The sequence below is a fragment of the Struthio camelus genome, chromosome 3 (genome assembly GCF_040807025.1).
Source record: "Struthio camelus isolate bStrCam1 chromosome 3, bStrCam1.hap1, whole genome shotgun sequence".
Taxonomy (NCBI): Eukaryota; Metazoa; Chordata; class Aves; order Struthioniformes; family Struthionidae; genus Struthio; species Struthio camelus.
In genome coordinates, this window is record NC_090944.1 from 4,411,065 (window position 1) to 4,428,868 (window position 17,804).

The following is a 17,804-nucleotide window of genomic DNA, read 5'->3' on the forward strand; positions in this document are numbered from 1 at the left end:
AACACAACGCCCAGATCCCCTCAGCACCCCCACCACAAGGCCCTGACCCCCTCTGCACTCCCAAACCACATCCAGCACCTCGAAAACAAGCCCCATATTCCCTCAGCACCCCCACAAGAAGGTCCGGATCCCCTCTGCACCCCCATGACAAGCTCAGATCCCCTCTGCACTCCCACAAGCCCAAAACAACAAACAATGCCCAGATCCCCTCTTCACCCCCATAACAAGCCCAGCACCTCCACCACAATGCTCAGACCCCGTCAGCACGTCCACGACAAGCCCAGCGCACCCAACACAAGCCCCAGATCCCATCCGCACTCACACAACACGCCCAGCACCCCCAACACAAGGACCAGATCCCCTCAGCACCACTATGACAAGTCCAGCAGCCAAAACACAAGGCCCACATCCCCTCAGCACCCCTAAAACAAGGCCCAGCAACTCCAACACAACGCCCACCTCCCCTCTGCACTTCCACAAAAAGCCCAGCAGCCTGCATGACAAGCCCAGCACCTCGAAAACAAGCCCCAGATCCCCTCAGGACCCCCATAACAAGCCCTGATCCCCTCAGCACCCCCAAAACAAGGCCAGCACCCGCAACACAAGCCCATCACCTCGAAAAGAATCCCCAGATCCCCTCAGCACCCCCGACACACAGCCCAGATCCCCTAGGCACTCCCACACGCCCAGCACTCCAAAAACAACGCCCAGCACCCCCAACACAACGCCCCGATACCCTCAGCAACCCCAAAACAAGGCCCAGATCCCCTCAGCAAACCCCTTACAAGACCAGCTCCCCCGACAAAAGGCCCAGATCCCATCAGCAGCCCGACCACAAGCCCAGCACCCGTAACACAACACCCAGATCCCCTCAGCACCCCCACCACAAGCCCAGCACCCCCAACACAATGCCCAGATTTCCTCTGCACCACGGAAAAAAGGCCCAGCACCTTGAAAACAAAGTCCAGATCCCCTCAGCACCCCTACCACAAGCCCAGCACCCCCAACACAATGCCCCGATCACCTCAGCAGCCCCTCCACAAGGCCCTGATCCCCTCTGCACTCCCAAAACACATCCAGTACCTCGAAAACAAGCCCGTGATCCCCTCAGTACCCCCAATACAAGGCCCTGATCCCCTCAGTACCCCCAATACAAGGCCCCGATCTCCTCAGCACCCCCACCACAACGCCCAGATCCCCTCAGCACCCCCACCACAAGCCCAGCACTCCCAACACAACGCCCGGATCCCCTCAGCACCCCCATGACAAGCCCAGAACTCCCAACACAATGCCCAGATCCCCTTAGTACCCCGACCACAAGCCCAGCATCTCCAATACAAGCTCGAGATCCCCTCAGCATTCCCACAAGCCCAACACAAGAAACACAGAGCCCAGATCTACTCAGCACCCCCAAAACAGGGCCCTGATCCCCTCTGCACCCCCAACACAAGGCCCAGCCCTCCCAACACAAGGCCCAGATCCCCTCAGTACCCCTATGACAAGCCCGACGCCCCCACAACAAGACCCAGATCCCCTCTGCACACCCACCACTAGCCCAGCACTCCCACAACAAGCCCATGATCCCCTCAGCACTCCCACAAGCTCAACACAACAAACACAAAGCCCAGATCCCCTCAGCAGCCCCAACACAAGGCCCAGCACTCCCAAGACAAGGCCCAGACCCCTCAGTACCCCTACGAGAAGCCCAGCACCTCCACAACAATGCCCAGATCCCGTCAGCACGTCCACGACAAGCCCAGCGCACCCAACACAAGCCCCAGATCCCCTCCGCACTCGCACAACACGCCCAGCACCCCCAACACAACGCCCAGATCCCCTCAGCACCCCCACCACAAGGCCCTGATCCCCTCTGCACTCCCAATACAAGGCCCCGATCTCCTCAGCACCCCCAACACAGCATCCAGATCCCCTCAGCACCCCCACCACAAGCCCAGCACTCCCAACACAACGCCCAGATCCCCTCAGCACCCCCATGACAAGCCCAGAGCTCCCAACACAATGCCCAGATCCCCTTAGTACCCCCACCAGAAGCCCAGCATCTCCAATACAAGCTCGAGATCCCCTCAGCACTCCCACAAGACCAACCCAACAAACACAGAGCCCAGATCTACTCAGCACCCGCAAAACAGGGCCCTGATCCCCTCTGCACTCCCAAAACAAGGCCCAGCACCCCTAAAACAACACCTAGCTTTCCTCAGCACACCCACGACAAGCCCAGCTCTCCCAACACAAGGCCCTGATCCCCTCAGCACCCTGCATGACAAGCCCAGCACCCCCAACACAATGTCCCGATCCCCTCAGCACCCCCACAACAAGCCCCAGATCCTCTCCGCACTCCCACAAGCTCAACACAACAAAAACACAGCCCAGATCCCCTCAGCACCCCCAACACAAGGCCCAGCACTCCCAAGACAAGGCCCACATCCCCTCAGTACCCCTATGACAAGCCCAACACCTCCAACACAACACCCAGCTCCCCTCTGCACCCCACAAAAAGCCCAGCACCCCCAACACAAGCCCATGATCCCCTCAGCACTCCCACAAGCTCAACACAACAAACTCACAGCCCAAATCCCCTCAGCACCCCCAACACAAGGCCCGGATCCCCTCAGCAGCCCCATAACAAACCCAACACCTCCAATACTAGCCCCAGATCCCCTCCGCACTCGCACAACACGCCCAGCACCCCCAACACAAGGCCCAGATCCCCTCTGCAACCCCACCACAAGCGCAGCATCTCCAAAACAAGTACCTGATAAACCTCTGCACCACCAAAAAAAGGCCCAGCACCTTGAAAACAAGCCCCACATCCCTTCAGCACCTCCACTACAAGCCCAGCACGCCCAACACAATGCCCAGACCCCCTCAGCACCCCGACCACAAGCCCAGCATCTCGAAAACAAGCCCCAGATCTCCTCTGCACCACGGAAAAAAGGCCCAGCACCCCTAAAACAAGCCCCAGATCCCCTCAGCACCCTGCATGACAAGCCCAGCACCCCCAACACAAGCCCCAGATCCCCTCTGCACCCCCACAACAAAGCCCAGCACCTCGAAAACAAAGCCCAGATCCCCTAAGCACAGCCACAACAAGCCCAGCACCCCCAACACTACGCCCAGATCCCCTCAGCACCCCCACAACAAGCCCCAGAGGCCCTCAGCACTCCCACAAGCTCAACACAACAAACACACCGCCCAGATCCCCTCAGCACCCCCAACACAAGGCCCAGCACCCCCAACAACAAGGCCCAGATCCCCTCTGCACTCCCACAAGCCCAAAACAACAAACACACAGCCCAGATCCCCTCAGCAGCCCAAACACAAGGCCCAACACCTCCAATACAAGCCCCAGATCCCCTCCTCACTCACACAACACACCCAGCACCCCCCACACAAGCCCAGATCCCCTCAGCACCACTATGACAAGTCCAGCACCCCCAACACAATGCCCAGATCCCCTCAGCACCCCCACAACAAAGCCCAGCACCTCGAAAACAAGCCCCAGATCCCCTCTGCACCCCCACCACAAGCCCAGCATCTCCAATAGAAGCCCCAGATCCCCACCGCACTCGCACAGAACGCCCAGCACCCCCAACACAAGGCCCCGATCCCCTCAGCACTCCCACAAGCCCAAAACAACAAACACACAGCCCAGATCCCCTCTGCACACCCACCACAAGCCCAGCACCTCGAAAACAATGTCCAAATACCCTCAGCACCCCCACAACAAGCCTAGCACACCCAACACCACACCCAGATCCCGGTCAGTACCCTCATGACAAGACCAGCACCCCCAACACAACACCCAGATCCCCTCTGCACCCCCAAAACAAGGCCAGCCCCCGCAACACAAGCCCAGCACCTCGAAAACAAGCCCAGATCCCCTCTGCACTCCCACAAGCTCAACGCAACAAACACAAAGCCCAGATCCCCTCAGCACCCCCAAGACAAGGCCCTGCACCCCCAAGACAAGGCCCAGACCCCTCAGTATCCCTATGACAAACCGACACCTCCAACAAAAGGCCCAGATACCCTCAGCACCCCCACCACAAGCCCAGCACTCCCACCACAATCCCAGCACTCCCAATACAAGGCCTAGATTCCCTCAGCACCACTACGACAAGCCCAGCAATCCCAAGACAAGGCCCAGACCACTCAGTACCCCCACGACAAGACTAGCACCCCCAACACAACGCCCAGATCCCCTCCACACTCGCACAATACGCCCAGCTCCCCTAACACAAGCCCAGATCCCCTCAGCACCACTATGACAAGTCCAGCACCCCCAACACAAGGCCCAGATCCCCTCTGCACCCCCACAACAAAGCCCAGCACCTCCAACACAACGCCCAGCTCCCCTCTGCACCCCTACCACAAGGCCCTGATCCCCTCTGCACTCCCAAAACACATCCAGCACCTCAAAAACAAGCCCCTGATCCCCTCACTACACCCAATACAAGGCCCCGATCTCCTCAGCACCCCCACCACAACGCCCAGATCCCCTCTGCACCCCCACCACAAGCCCAGCACCCCCAACACAATGCCCAGATCTCCTCTGCACCACAGAAAAAAAGGCCCAGCACCTCGAAAACATGGCCAGATCCCCTCAGCACCCCCACTACAAGCCCCGCATCTCCAAAACAATGCCCGAGATCCCCTCAGCAGCCCCACCACAATGCCCAGATCCCCTCTGCACCCCCAACGCAATGCCCACATGCCCTCAGCACCCCTATCACAAGCCCAGCACCCCCTACAAAATGCCCCGATCCCCTCAGCACCCCCACCACAAGCCCTGCACCCACAACACAATGCCCCAGATCCCCTCAGCAACCCCAAAACAAGGCCCACATCCCCTCAGCAAACCCATTACAAGACCAGCTCCCCCGACACAAGGCCCACATCCCCTCAGCAAACCCATTACAAGACCAGCTCCCCCGACACAAGGCCCACATCCCCTCAGCACCCCCAAAACACGGCCCAGCAACTCCAACACAACGCCCAGCTCCCCTCTGCACTTCCACAAAAAGCCCAGCAGCCTGCATGACAAGCCCAGCACCTCGAAAACAAGCCCCATATTCCCTCAGCACCCCCACAAGAAGGTCCGGATCCCCTCAGCACCCCCATGACAAGCCCAGATGCCCTCTGCACTCCCACAAGCCCAACACAACAAACACACAGCCCAGATCCCCTCAGCACCCCCATAACAGGCCCAACACCTCCAATACAAGCCCCAGATCCCCTCCACACTCGCACAACCCGCCCAGCTCCCCTAACACAACCCCAGATCCCCTCAGCACCACTATGACAAGTCCAGCACCCCCAACACAAGGCCCAGATCCCCTCTGCACCCCCACAACAAAGACCAGCACCTCAAAAACAATGCCCAGATCCCCTAAGCACCCCCACAACAAAGCCCAGCACCCCGAACACAATGCCCAGATACCCTCAGCACCCCCATGACAAGCCCAGCACCCCCAACACAACACTCAGCTCCACTGAGCAGCCCGAAAACAAGCCTAGCAACCCCAACACAACACCCAGATCCCCCAAAACAAGGCCCAGCAACTCCAACACAACACCCAGCTTCCCTCTACACCCCCAAAACAAACCCAGCACCCGCAACACAAGCCCAGCACCTCGAAAACAAGCCCAGATCCCCTCAACACTCCCACAAGCTCAACACAACAAACACACAGCCCAGATCCCCTCTGCACCCCCATAACAGGCCCAACACCTCCAATACAAGCCCCAGATCCCCTCCGCACTCCCAAAACACGCCCAGAACCCACAACACAAGGCCCAGATCCCCTCTGCACCCCCACAACAAAGCCCAACACTTCAAAAACCATGCCCAGATCCCCTAAGCACCTCCACAACAAAGCCCAGCACTCCCAACACAACGCCCAGATCCGCTCAGCACCCCCAAAACAAAGCTAGCACCCTGCATGACAAGCCCAGCACCTCGAAAACAAGCCCAGATCGCCTCAGCACCCCCACCACAAGCCCAGCACCCCCAAAACAAGCCCATCATCCCCTCGGCACTCCCCCAAGCCCAACACAACAAACACACAGCCCAGATCGCCTCAGCAGCCCCAACACAAGGCCCAGCACTCCCAAGACAAGGCCCAGACCCCTCAGTACCCCTATGACAAGCCCAACACCTCCGACACCATGCCCAGATCCCCTCTGCACCCCCACAACAAGCCCCAGATCCCCTCAGCACTCCCACAAGCTCAACACAACAAACACAACGCCCAGATCCCCAGAGCACCCCCGACACACAGCCCAGATCCCCTAGGCACTCCCACACGCCCAACACAACAAAAACACGGCCTAAATCACCTCAGCATCCCCACCACAAGCCCAGCACTCCAAAAACAACACCCAGCACCCCCAACACAATGCCCCGATCCCCTCAGCAACCCCAAAACAAGGCCCACATCCCCTCAGCAAACCCATTACAAGACCAGCTCCCCCGACACAAGGCCCACATCCCATCAGCAGCCTGACCACAAGCCCAGCACCCGTAACACAACACCCAGATCCCATCTGCACTCCCAAAAGAAGGCCCAGCACTCCCACAACAAGCCCAGCACCCCCAGTGCAAGACCTAGCTCTCCTCAGCACCCCCACCACAAGGCCAGCACCCCCAACACAATGCCCAGATCTCCTCTGCACCACGGAAAAAAAGGCCCAGCACCTCGAAAACATGGCCAGATCCCCTCAGCACCCCCACTACAAGCCCCGCATCTCCAAAACAATGCCCGAGATCCCCTCAGCAGCCCCACCACAATACCCAGATCCCCTCTGCACCCCCAAAACACATCCAGCACCTCGAAAACAAGCCCCTGATCCCCTCAGTACCCCCAATACAAGGCCCCGATCTCCTCAGCACCCCCACCACAACGCCCAGATCCCCTCTGCACCCCCACCACAAGTCCAGCACCCCCAACACAATGCCCCGATCCCCTCAGCAACCCCAAAACAGGGCCCACATCCCCTCAGCAAACCCATTACAAGACCAGCTCCCCCGACACAAGGCCCACATCCCCTCAGCACGCCTAAAACAAGGCCCAGCAACTCCAACACAACACCCAGCTCCCCTCTGCACCCCCACAAAAATCCCAGCCCCCGCAACACAAGCCCAACACCTCCAAAAAAAGCCCAGATCCCCTCAACACTCCCACAAGCTCAACACAACAAACAATGCCCAGATCCCCTCTGCACACCCATAACAGGCCCAACACCTCCAATACAAGCCCCAGATCCCCTCCGCACTCGCACAACATGCCCAGCTCCCCTAACACAAGCCCAGATCCCCTCAGCACCACTATGACAAGTCCAGCACCCCCAACACAAGGCCCAGATCCCCTCTGCACCCCCAAAACAAGGCCAGCCCCCGCAACACAAGCCCAGCACCTCGAAAACAAGCCCAGATCCCCTCTGCACTCCCACAAGCTCAACGCAACAAACACAAAGCCCAGATCCCCTCAGCACCCCCAAGACAAGGCCCTGCACCCCCAAGACAAGGCCCAGACCCCTCAGTATCCCTATGACAAACCCGACACCTCCAACACAAGGCCCAGATCCCCTTAGCAACCCCACAACAAGGCCCAGCACCTCCAACACAACGCCCAGCTCCCCTCTGCACCCCCAAAACAAGGCCAGCCCCCGCAACACAAGCCCAGCACCTCGAAAACAAGCCCAGATCCCCTTAGCAACCCCACAACAAGGCCCAGCAACTCCAACACAACGCCCAGCTCCCCTCTGCACCCCCACAGAAAGCCCTGCACCCGCAACACAAGCCCAACACCTCCAAAACAAGCCCCAGATGCCCTCAGCACTCCCACAAGCTCAACGCAACAAACACAAAGCCCAGATCCCCTCAGCAGCCCCACCACAAGCCCTGCACCCCCAACGCAATACCCAGATCCCCTCAGCACCCCCAACACAAGGCCCAGCACCCCCAACGCAACGGCCCAGATTCCCTCAGCACCCCCAACACAAGGCCCAGCACTCCCAACACAAGGCCCAGCAACCCCAACACAAAGCTCAGACCCCTCAGCACCCCCACCAGAAGCCCAGCATCTCCAATACAAGCTCAAGATCCCCTCAGCACTCCCACAAGCCCAACACAACAAACTCACCGCCCAGATCTACTCAGCACCCCCAAAACAGGGCCCTGATCCCCTCTGCACTCCCAAAACAAGGCCCAGCACCCCGAAAACAAGACCTAGCTTTCCTCAGCACCCCCACAACAAGCCTTGCTCTCCCCAACACAAGGCCCTGATCCCCTCAGCACCCTGCATGACAAGCCCAGCAGTCCCAACACAATGTCCCGATCCCCTCAGCAGACCCACAAGCCCAGCACCCCCAACACAAGGCCCAGATCCCCCAAAACAAGCCCAGCAGCCCCATAAGAAAGATCCAGATCCCCTCTGCACCCCCGCGACAAGCCTAGCACTCGCAACAAAAGGCTCAGCACCTCCTGCACAACGCCCAGATCCCCTAAGCACCACCATGACAACCCCAGCACCCCCAACACAAGGCTCAGCTCCACTGAGCAGCCCGAAAACAAACCTAGCACCCCCAACACAACAAGCAGATCCACTCAGCACTCCCCAACACAAAGTTCAGTGACCCTCAGCACCCCCACAACAAGCCCAGCACCCCCAACACAAGGCCCAGGTCCCCTGAGCAAACCTATGACAAGACCAGCTCCCCCAAAGGGCACGGAGGAGCTGCCCTCCCTCACTCTCTGTGTGGCTCTTGTTGCCGCAGCCTCCTTGCTTCCCCCCGGCAGACGGGGAGCTTTGGGCAGAGAGGCGGGAGGCAGGGTTAAGGGGAGGCCTTGGCTGCAGAGGTCTGCCCCTGTGGCAGGTGCTGGAATGGGGAGGGCACTAGTGTGTGCCTGTGGCCTGGGCAGATGCCCCAGGAGCAGGGGGAGGTACAGGCCGGGGCAGAGCAGGATGCAGCCCAGAGGCAGAGAGGTGGGCATGGCCAGCTCTGTTTTGGTGAAAACGCACCTGTTCTTGTCATGGTGCAGTGATGAGCTGCAGAGCACAGCAAACAGAGGCAGCAAACAGACACAGCAGTTTGCTCAGCAGTGTCTGGGCTCTGCCTGGGCCTTTTGTGGGCCTTGTTGGAAGTTGGGGAGGCTTTCTGGGGACCCCCGAGGAACTAGACAGTGCTTGCTGCTAGCAGGAAGGGAGAGCTAGGCAAGGACTACTGCAGGGGGCCTTGACTTAACTTCTCCTGGGAAGTCCTAGCTAGGTGGGGCTGCTGCTAACGAGCTCTCTGGGCTGGCCTGGTCAGAGGGAGTTGGGGCTTTTGTTTCAGGTGGCTCCTGATTGGGTGGGTCAAGCACCCTTGTGAGTCACTGCTGGGCAGAGGCCTATATAAGAGCCAGGCCTAGAGCCCAGCTCCCAGAGTGGGGCTGGCAGAGGCAGCAGTTTGGGCAGCAGGCAAAGAAGGTGCCTCTCCCTTTTCTGCAGTGGTGTGTCCTTCCCTGGGGCATGGTCATGACATGCTGCAGAGCACATTCCCCAGTGGCTGTTGGAGGTGCTGCCTCAGCTGTGTGTGAGGCTTCAACCCAGACAGACCCTCAGACAGCAGATGCAGCTCTGCAGATGTCAGGCTGCAGGGAGTGCCTGGGGGCCTTTCTGTGAGGCCTGGGCTGACAGTCAGCTCTCCTGTGCAAGGTGTGCTGTGGTTGACCCTTTGTATTGCCAGATAAAGGAGCTGGGGGAGGAAGTGAGCAGGAAGTTAGCAGTCCCTCTTCTAACCTCAACCATTCTGTGATTCTGTGAAACCTCCTGTTGTCCCCTGTGTCACAGAGAACACCACTAAAAGTACAGGATACAATGAGTTCTTTCCCACGTCTTCTTCCGGAGCTGGGAAAGGAGTGTTTTTTCAGCCATGAAGCTTGGCAAGACGCGTCCACCAAAGGATGATCATCGGAAGCAAGGTAGGTGCTGGGAGGAGGTTGTTCCCTGATCCAGTACTGCTGTTCCAGGAAAGCCCCTGCTCCCATCCACTTACGGATGAGACCCCCCCCGGCTGCGCCCCGTAAGTGGCACACATCAATGCTGTTGGTAACTCAGGGATTAGACAGGGAGCATTTGGTGGACAGGGTGAAGGCTGGAGAGAGGGTCTGCATGGGGGAATCTGGGAAGCAGGGATAGATGGAGAGAGCCTTACACTGAAGGCTTTGCCAGATCTCACCCGCTTTGTGAGATCATGGTGAAACCTGGAAGTCAGGTGGGCAGTTTCTGGCTTATTTTAAGGATTACTTGCAAGTGTAAGAGCAAAAAGCGTGATTTAGCCCTTTCACTGCTTCTCTGTAATGCATGGAGACCCGCATGAATAGCGTTGCAGCAGCACAGTGAGAGGTAGGGCTCTGTTGCCTCAAGGTTGTCTGTTCCAAGGTCTCGATACCTGCTACAGTGCTGAAATGGGACACCTTTCTGGAAAGGCAGAAGGTGGTTAGCGATCGGAAATTTGTTGTTGTTTCCATTCGGCTCAAATTATGATGTTTCAGTGACAAAGAAATTGGGGAATGCCTTTTTGTGGAGGAAGACCAAATGTTGCTTTAGATATTCTTCATGGGCAAATCTTTGTTGTTGTTCAGCCAGCTTTTAAGAGAAGAAAGGAGGGATTTGGCCTGAGACACTATAGAGGTAGAGGCCTTGGCAGACTGTAGAGGCATAATACTGAAACCTTGGTGATCTTCCTGCCCTCCCCAGTGAAAGGGCGTTCTTCTTGTGGTGGAGACTTCACCTAAGGTGATGAGGAAAGCCATCTGGGATGCAAAGGCATGAAAAGGCTGTACTTCCAGATTGTGGAGTACATTCACATGTAGATTTACCAGTGGTGGGGGAACAGTTGCAACAACTGTTCATGTGGTCATTGCCTCACAGCTGTGTGTATCCTTCCTCCCCCTTTGCCCTCCACAGGGCGTAGTCCTCCCAGCATCCCTCCTGAGTGGTGGTCTGCTTCTTTCTGCCATCCCAGGCAGATTGCCAGTTCTGCTCGGGTCAAACAAACCCACTGAATCACTGCAAGCAGAGCTGGGAAGGTGCTGGTCTGTCCCTCCACCCACACGTGGCAGGATGGAATCTGCTTAGGTCCCTCAGTGGAAATGAGGACACTCTTTTCACACACAACTTGCTGCAGTGCCTCTCTCCACCTAGGAAAGCTTTTCCTAACATCCAGCCTAGATCCCCCTCACTTCAGCTGAGGCCCAAGGTTATTTCTGTATTATCTCACAGAACCGGGCCAGACTATGGTGAAGCAACTGATCCAAGTCTTGGATTAGCCACGAGGTAGGAAACCTGTTTCCCAAAAGCGATGTCTGTGCTCTATGCGTGGTTTTGGTAGTATTTCCCCCTGTGCCAACGAAACAAACCAGTGACCCTAAAGCAGCTCCCCACCTCCCTTCATCCTCAGCAGTGCATCACCTTATGGCAGTTAGAGCTGCAGCACATGTTCACATGCTCTTTTACCTCGTGAAGTCTGCATTGCTCATTTGTCGGATTTCAGTTTTCCAAAGCTTATTGCCTTCATGAAACTGTGCTGGCACACAGCACAGGTGGAATAATGTGTCACGCTACGCAAACCTCTTTTAAATCCATTTTAAACCAGGTTGTCTGTGACCTGACCAGGTGACCACTGTTCTTTGTATTTCCAGGAGAGGTTGATAGGATGTATTGGTTACCTTTCTCGGAGTCTTTAATTATCCACCGAGTGGAAACAACAAGAGACGTTCTTTTGTCTGTGTGCCTTTATGCAGAGGAACCTGCTGTTTTGGAAGCAGAAGACCTGGGCCGAAAAGCCATGAGACTAGGAGGTGGACTGGACCCAGACACAGTCTCCTTGGCTTCCGTCACGGCTGTAACCACCAATGTCTCCAACAAGAGGTGAAGGCCAGATGTGAGCTTGTGCAAGCCAGGAGGTGATGGCAAACTCTCAGACGTGCCTGCTCCCCAGAGCCATGTGTCCCCTGAGCTGAGCTATGCTGGAAATCACGTTGCCCCATGCAACCGTTTTCAGAAACGCTTGAACAAAGAATGTTTAGTGGCATTTCACAGCCCCTGAAGTTTATATTCCTCTCATGCCAAGGGAGCTGGCACTGTGAGGAGTAACCCTGGGAAATGCTCTGTCACAGTCTGCAGTGAGTTCCTCTGTTGTTTGACGGAGGTCTTTTTTCCTGCCCTTTGGAAGGTCCAAGCCTGATATCAAAATGGAGCCGAGTGCTGGGAGGCCGATGGATTATCAGGTAGGTGACAACGCTGTGCCCCCAACTTCAGCTCGGGGGGTTCAGAGCCCAGGGAGAGACCATTTCACAGGGAGTGTTTAAGGGGAGGAAGAGGCAAGTTGAGAACTTTTCTTTCACGCTTTCTTGGACCACAACTATCAGCAGAGTAGTTCCTTGAGGAGCTGAATCTCTTAGTTGAAGCCTTTGTCCCCGATGGCCTGTGGGACAGCTCTGGGACCAGGAGGAAGGACTGACAGTCACTTGAGCAGGCCTAGGCTTGCTGGAGTCCCACCGAGGCTGTGCCTCCTCCCCGTGCAGCAGGTTATGGACCTTGGCATGGCGTTGTTGGGAGCGAGTCCAGCGCGGGTTTCAATGTACTGCGCTCACAAAAGCAACTGACAATTTGTTTGTTAAGTCTGAAGGCTGGCTCACGTGTGAACGACTGTTTCAGGTACTGTTCCTGTGGGAGGATGACTTTCAAAAAGCTGGTATTTAAATGCTAGAGTGATAAGCTATATCTCAAGTAGTTAACTGGATTTGCTGTCCATTGTGACAAGCCCAGAAAGCCCAGCTTAATCAGGGTTTGAAGCAGGCAATCTCCAACACAGTTCTCTTAATTTCCAAAGGCTTTCAGTACCTGTTTTAGCGTTCCCAATTGACGAGGCCTGGCTGGCAGTACTCTTTGGATTTCCTCTGGTAGGTTGGTGCCTGGTTGCTGTTATCTTGTTCCTCTTCTCGTTTTCCCTGAGTCATGCTGATTCGGCAGCCGTTTACTTTTCTGTCCTTGCGTGTTAGTGCAGTAGCACGTTCCTAGGGATGTCTGGGAACAATGCCAATAATGATTTGTTGTTAAAGGTTTATTGTAGACCACATACGGCGTCCACTTCTAAATCCCACGAGAGACCAGTTGACATCAGAAGATGCAGTAGAGCAGTATGTGGAAGAGGTTTAATTATACGCATAAAAAGCCTAAAGCAAGTTGCGAGGACGACGAGGACTGAGTGTCCCTGGTTCGGGAATAGTATAATCGGAATGTAAGGAGAAGGAGGAAGGTGCAAGACGAATTATGTGCAAGACAGAGCAAGAGGTTCAGTTAATTGGCCAGTGCAAACAGGAGTATCACAAGGCTGCTCTTCATTGGGAATGGTGAGGGAACAGAGCGGTGACCTTAGCTGCTTACCTCCTCAGAAGGAGTCTGAGAGTATTCGCACCTACCTTGCTGCCCTTGAAATGAGGAAGGGATTTGAGCTGGGTTTGTTAAGCTGGTGCAGCTTTGGGTGAGGGGTAGGAGGTTGCATTTGCAGCTCAGCTCCTCTGCAGTAAGTCAGTTTGTGCAGCAATCAATGCCAGGCAGTCTTGTCCTCTTCTTTAGAGAGCTCAGCTGTCTTTTATCAGCTTCCTTTTATGAGCGGTTTACCCCTTGTATTTTTTAGCAGAAGCAAGTTAAGCCAGTTAGGGCATCAGTAGCAGAGTGTCTGCTCCCGCAGCTTAGCTAAATCTGTTCAACTTTGTGCCTTACGTGCTCTTGGAGCAGAAGAGCCATCTGAACGGACAGGGCTGCTCTGATGCTCCTACCTCCCATGCCATGCCGCAGCTCTCTCAGGCTTGTAGGAGCAGCCCTGTCTCTTTTGTGTGATGAAGAGAGACTACCCAGCTGCCACCCCGGCACTGAAAGCACCTTGGAGAGGAGAGCCAGGTGGAGACACAGTTTAGGGCAGCCAAGGTGGAGGTCCATGAATCTCTCTCCCCAGGTCAGCATCACAGTCATTGAGGCACGGCAGCTGGTTGGGCTCAACATGGACCCCGTGGCCTGTGTGGAGGTTGGAGATGAAAAGAAATGCACGTCCATGAAGGACTCGACTAATTGCCCTTACTACAATGAGGTGAGCTGGATTTTTCCTGAGGTGCTGCTCCAGGCTCGTTGCTCCTCAAGGCCTAGACTGCAGTTTGACAGCAAATGACATTTATTTGACTTTGTTTTTTTTTTCTTTTTCTTCTGTTAGTAAGTAAGATGGAGTAAGATGAAATCGCAAACCATGCAGAAGGAGGGATGAAACCTTGGCCCTCTGGTATTTTACAAAATGGTGACAAAGAACCAAAGCAAGACAAAACCCCTTACTTGATCAGTTTCAAATTAAATGATCCTGTGCCCACTTTCTGAGTCTTTCCAAGAAGTTAATGCTTTATTTTAGTTTCTCAGATCACTGATGCTGTCAGTTGTTGGGCTGACGTGGGTCCCTCTGCAGCTGTGACGTGAACTGCAAGCTGTTCCTCTGCCCAGACACGTCTCTGTTGGTGGGATATGGACCATAATATTGTCCTTCAATTCAGAAGGAGCCCATGCCTGCTTCCCTGCTTTCACGCATGCTCCTTCTCTTTCAGTGCTTTGTCTTTGATTTCCATGTTCCCCCAGATGTCGTGTTCGATAAGATCATCAAGCTGTCCGTAAGTGAGCATGGTTGTGTTGCCCTTTTCAGTGGGCTTTGGTGGAAACCAACCCATTTTACTTACTTGTTGGGATGGATTTAAGACCCTTGATGCGAGACCTCTGGCAGGAGCGGAGGTGCTCAGTCCCTCTCTCTGAGCCCTCATGTCCTACGAGCCTCACCTCCTTTGCAGACCCCTCCAGTCCCTCTGTCAGTGTCCTTATTGCTGCAGCCACACCCCCCTCCACTCGTGTTCCCTCTGTTGCTCTGTGGCTGCTCTCTGGTATTTCCTAGCTAGGCAAAACTAAGCCTGTCTCAGGATGTCTCTTTAGGCTTGGGGAGAAGCAAGAGCTTCCTGAGGCTGCCAGTGGATTCCCTGAAGCATGAGGGTGGGTACAGCTCTTGAGGAAATTCAGAAGTGTAAATAATGAGAGCAAAACAGAGGCTCCAGCTCTCCCCAGAGCCGCAAAGGAAGACTAGGAAGGAGATTTAGATACACAGATCAAAGCAGGCTGGCTAGGAGCATCCACATCTATCCCATGCATAGTCTGGCTGTGTAATTTCTCCCAGGAAGGGAATTAAAGCATAGATTTCAAGCATCTTTGAGACACTTCCTTGAGGAGAATGTCTCAGTGTTTGTTGCCATAGTGGCTGGAACACTGCATCTTGTTTCAAAGATGATTTTTTTTTTACTTTTTTTTTTCTGTTGAATCCAAATGTACGCTTGCTTGCAAGACTGCTAAACAAGAGCTGCCAACCACACTGTGCTTCACACAGCACAGTGAGTGATTATATCTCCTGCCCAAACTAAGCAAGATGCATCAAATCCTTTAATGTTTGACACTGAACCGTTCTAGAAACAGCCCTACCCCTCCCAGCATGGCTGGGCAGAAAAAAAGCTCTGACTTGTTCTCCCTCGCTTTTCAGGTGATCCACTCAAAATCTCTTGCGCAGTGGGACTTTGGTAGGCTCCTTCAAGGTGGATGTTGGAACTGTTTACACCCAGCCTGGTATGTCACCACAATTTGCAAGGGGTCATATAGATGCCTACCTTCACCATCAAACAAATGTCTTGGCAAGGTAGCCAGGCAGTCACTAGTTTCCTTTGGCAACACTTAGTCAACTTAATTTTAGTATCCCAGGTGCAAGCATGTCATCTAGGCTCCTTCTGCAGTCCGAAAAGAGCCCTCAGCCTCTCCAGAAGATGGTATATCCCATTCTAGGATAAGGCATAATGCACGCAGGTAGAATTGTCCTCAGATGTGCCATTCTCTCTCCACTGACCTCCTAAGAAGCTTAGCTAGCTTGCTTAGGCAAGATGTTGACCTTTCCGAGAGCTGAAGGTCTAGCCCTGTGTGGCTGGCCTTTAGACCAAGACAGGAAGATGCCCAGTGTGCAAAGAAAGAGAGGTTAATTAGAGCTTCTGTGAGAATGTCATGTTGCTCACTGATGCTACAGCCTGCCTTGACTTAGCACAGAGGGGCCCAATGAGTGCTACTAAAATCCACTGTGCTATCGTGGGCTTTGTTTAGAGGACCTCTGTTTCAGGGAAGCCTGTTTTATAGAACCATAAAAGAAATGTGGAAGCTTTCAGCATCCTGCACTCGCTGTGCGCAGCGAAAGCAGGCATGGTTGGGATTAGTATAAAGGAGGTCCAGAAGGGTCCCTGGAGAGGTCATTCAGTCCATACCCTTGCTCTTGGGAAGGATCAGCCCTACTCCGTGACAGGCTCCCTGCTGAGCTTCTGCCTGAAAAGTCACTGAATCAGTGAATCGTCTTGAACGTGTCTGGCAGACTGATGAAGCAAACCCATCTGCAGGAGAGGAGACTAAGAAATGCCTGCTCTGTACAGAAGAGCATGGCTCCTTGGAGGGCCCAGGGCTTGCAGCATGCCAGCGTAAGGAAGACCTGAAACTTCCCTTTAGAGAAGAGACATCCAGAATCACTGGGATTTTATCTTAGCTTATGCATCAGGCCTTTTTGTAGCACTCTGCCCCTCTGAAGAGTCCTGAGAGCTAAGTTTCCATTTCAGGGGTGCTCAGCAAACGATGCTGGAAGGGATCTGAAGAGAGCATCTCTTCTGATGCACTCCACAGAAGGATGAGATCTTTCTCGCCCATCTAAGAGGCACCAGGCCTTAAAAATGTCCAGTGATGGAAACTCCACACCTCTACAGGCAGTTTATCCCATTGCTTCTCTGTCTCCAACATTGGGCAGATCCTCCCAATGGATTTTCAGGGGGTTCTGTCTGGAATTCCTCACACCTGGAGAGGTCTCTTTATGCATGCATGCAGGCTTCTGCAGTCAAGTGGACAGACATGCCCAGTGCTCGCAGTAATTCCTGTAATTGTGATAAATGTCTGTCTTGTTCCTTGGCTTTCAGAGCACCAGTTCTATCGCAAACGGGCCATCCTTTCTGACCCTGAGGGTCGGTCTCACTGCTGGACTTAAAGGTTATCTGGAGGGTGCCGTTGCCGTGGTAGGGAAAGGGGACAACATCAAGACACCACACAAAGCCAATGAGACAGATGAGGATGATATTGAGGGGTAAGGATTTGTGGAGCCAGTTTCCTGTATCCTTCCTTGGGAATGAGCTATGAGCTTTTCGTGTCACTTTATTTTGGATTATTCAGTAAGGACAGCATCCCTTCCCAATTAGGCTGACAGCCCCTCTAGTAGTTGTGCACTGCAATCAGAAGTGCCAACTAGATTGTTTCTTGGAAAGAGGAGAGTTGCTAGATTACTGATGCAAATCCTGGTCACATCACTACAGACCAGTCCTTTATATCAGTTCAGACCCTCTGCTGCTGGTTGTTCACTTGTGCATACCAGCACCAGCCTGATGTGAACCAACATGATGTCCGTACTTTTTAGCTGTTGCTCCAGTTGGCCGTTGAATGGGAGCCACAGAAGTGAGGTTGAAGGGAAGATGGGAAATGATGGCTGAGGTCTCCCTACCCGCTGTAAGGACAGGGAGGGCACCAAGGGGCTTAAAGCAGCATGTGAACTCTTTTGGACTATTGTTCCATGCTGTAGTCATGCTCTTATCCCACTTTATCGTGGACAAAGTTCCTTTAGAACTGTTGTTCACAGCATCCTCTGTA

General features: G+C 54.6%; 1 protein-coding gene across 1 annotated transcript in view; it reads left to right on the forward strand.

Annotated features, from left to right (window-relative positions):
• The window catches only part of LOC138066512 (otoferlin-like), a 120,740-nt gene that overhangs the window by 60,011 nt on the left and 42,925 nt on the right, over positions 1-17,804 (forward strand). Inside the window, 9 exon segments of the mRNA XM_068936380.1 lie at positions 9,912-9,985; positions 11,810-11,936; positions 12,241-12,295; positions 14,026-14,157; positions 14,657-14,719; positions 15,628-15,638; positions 15,640-15,710; positions 17,084-17,127; positions 17,129-17,247. Of these exon segments, the coding sequence (XP_068792481.1) occupies positions 9,912-9,985; positions 11,810-11,936; positions 12,241-12,295; positions 14,026-14,157; positions 14,657-14,719; positions 15,628-15,638; positions 15,640-15,710; positions 17,084-17,127; positions 17,129-17,247 (696 nt within the window).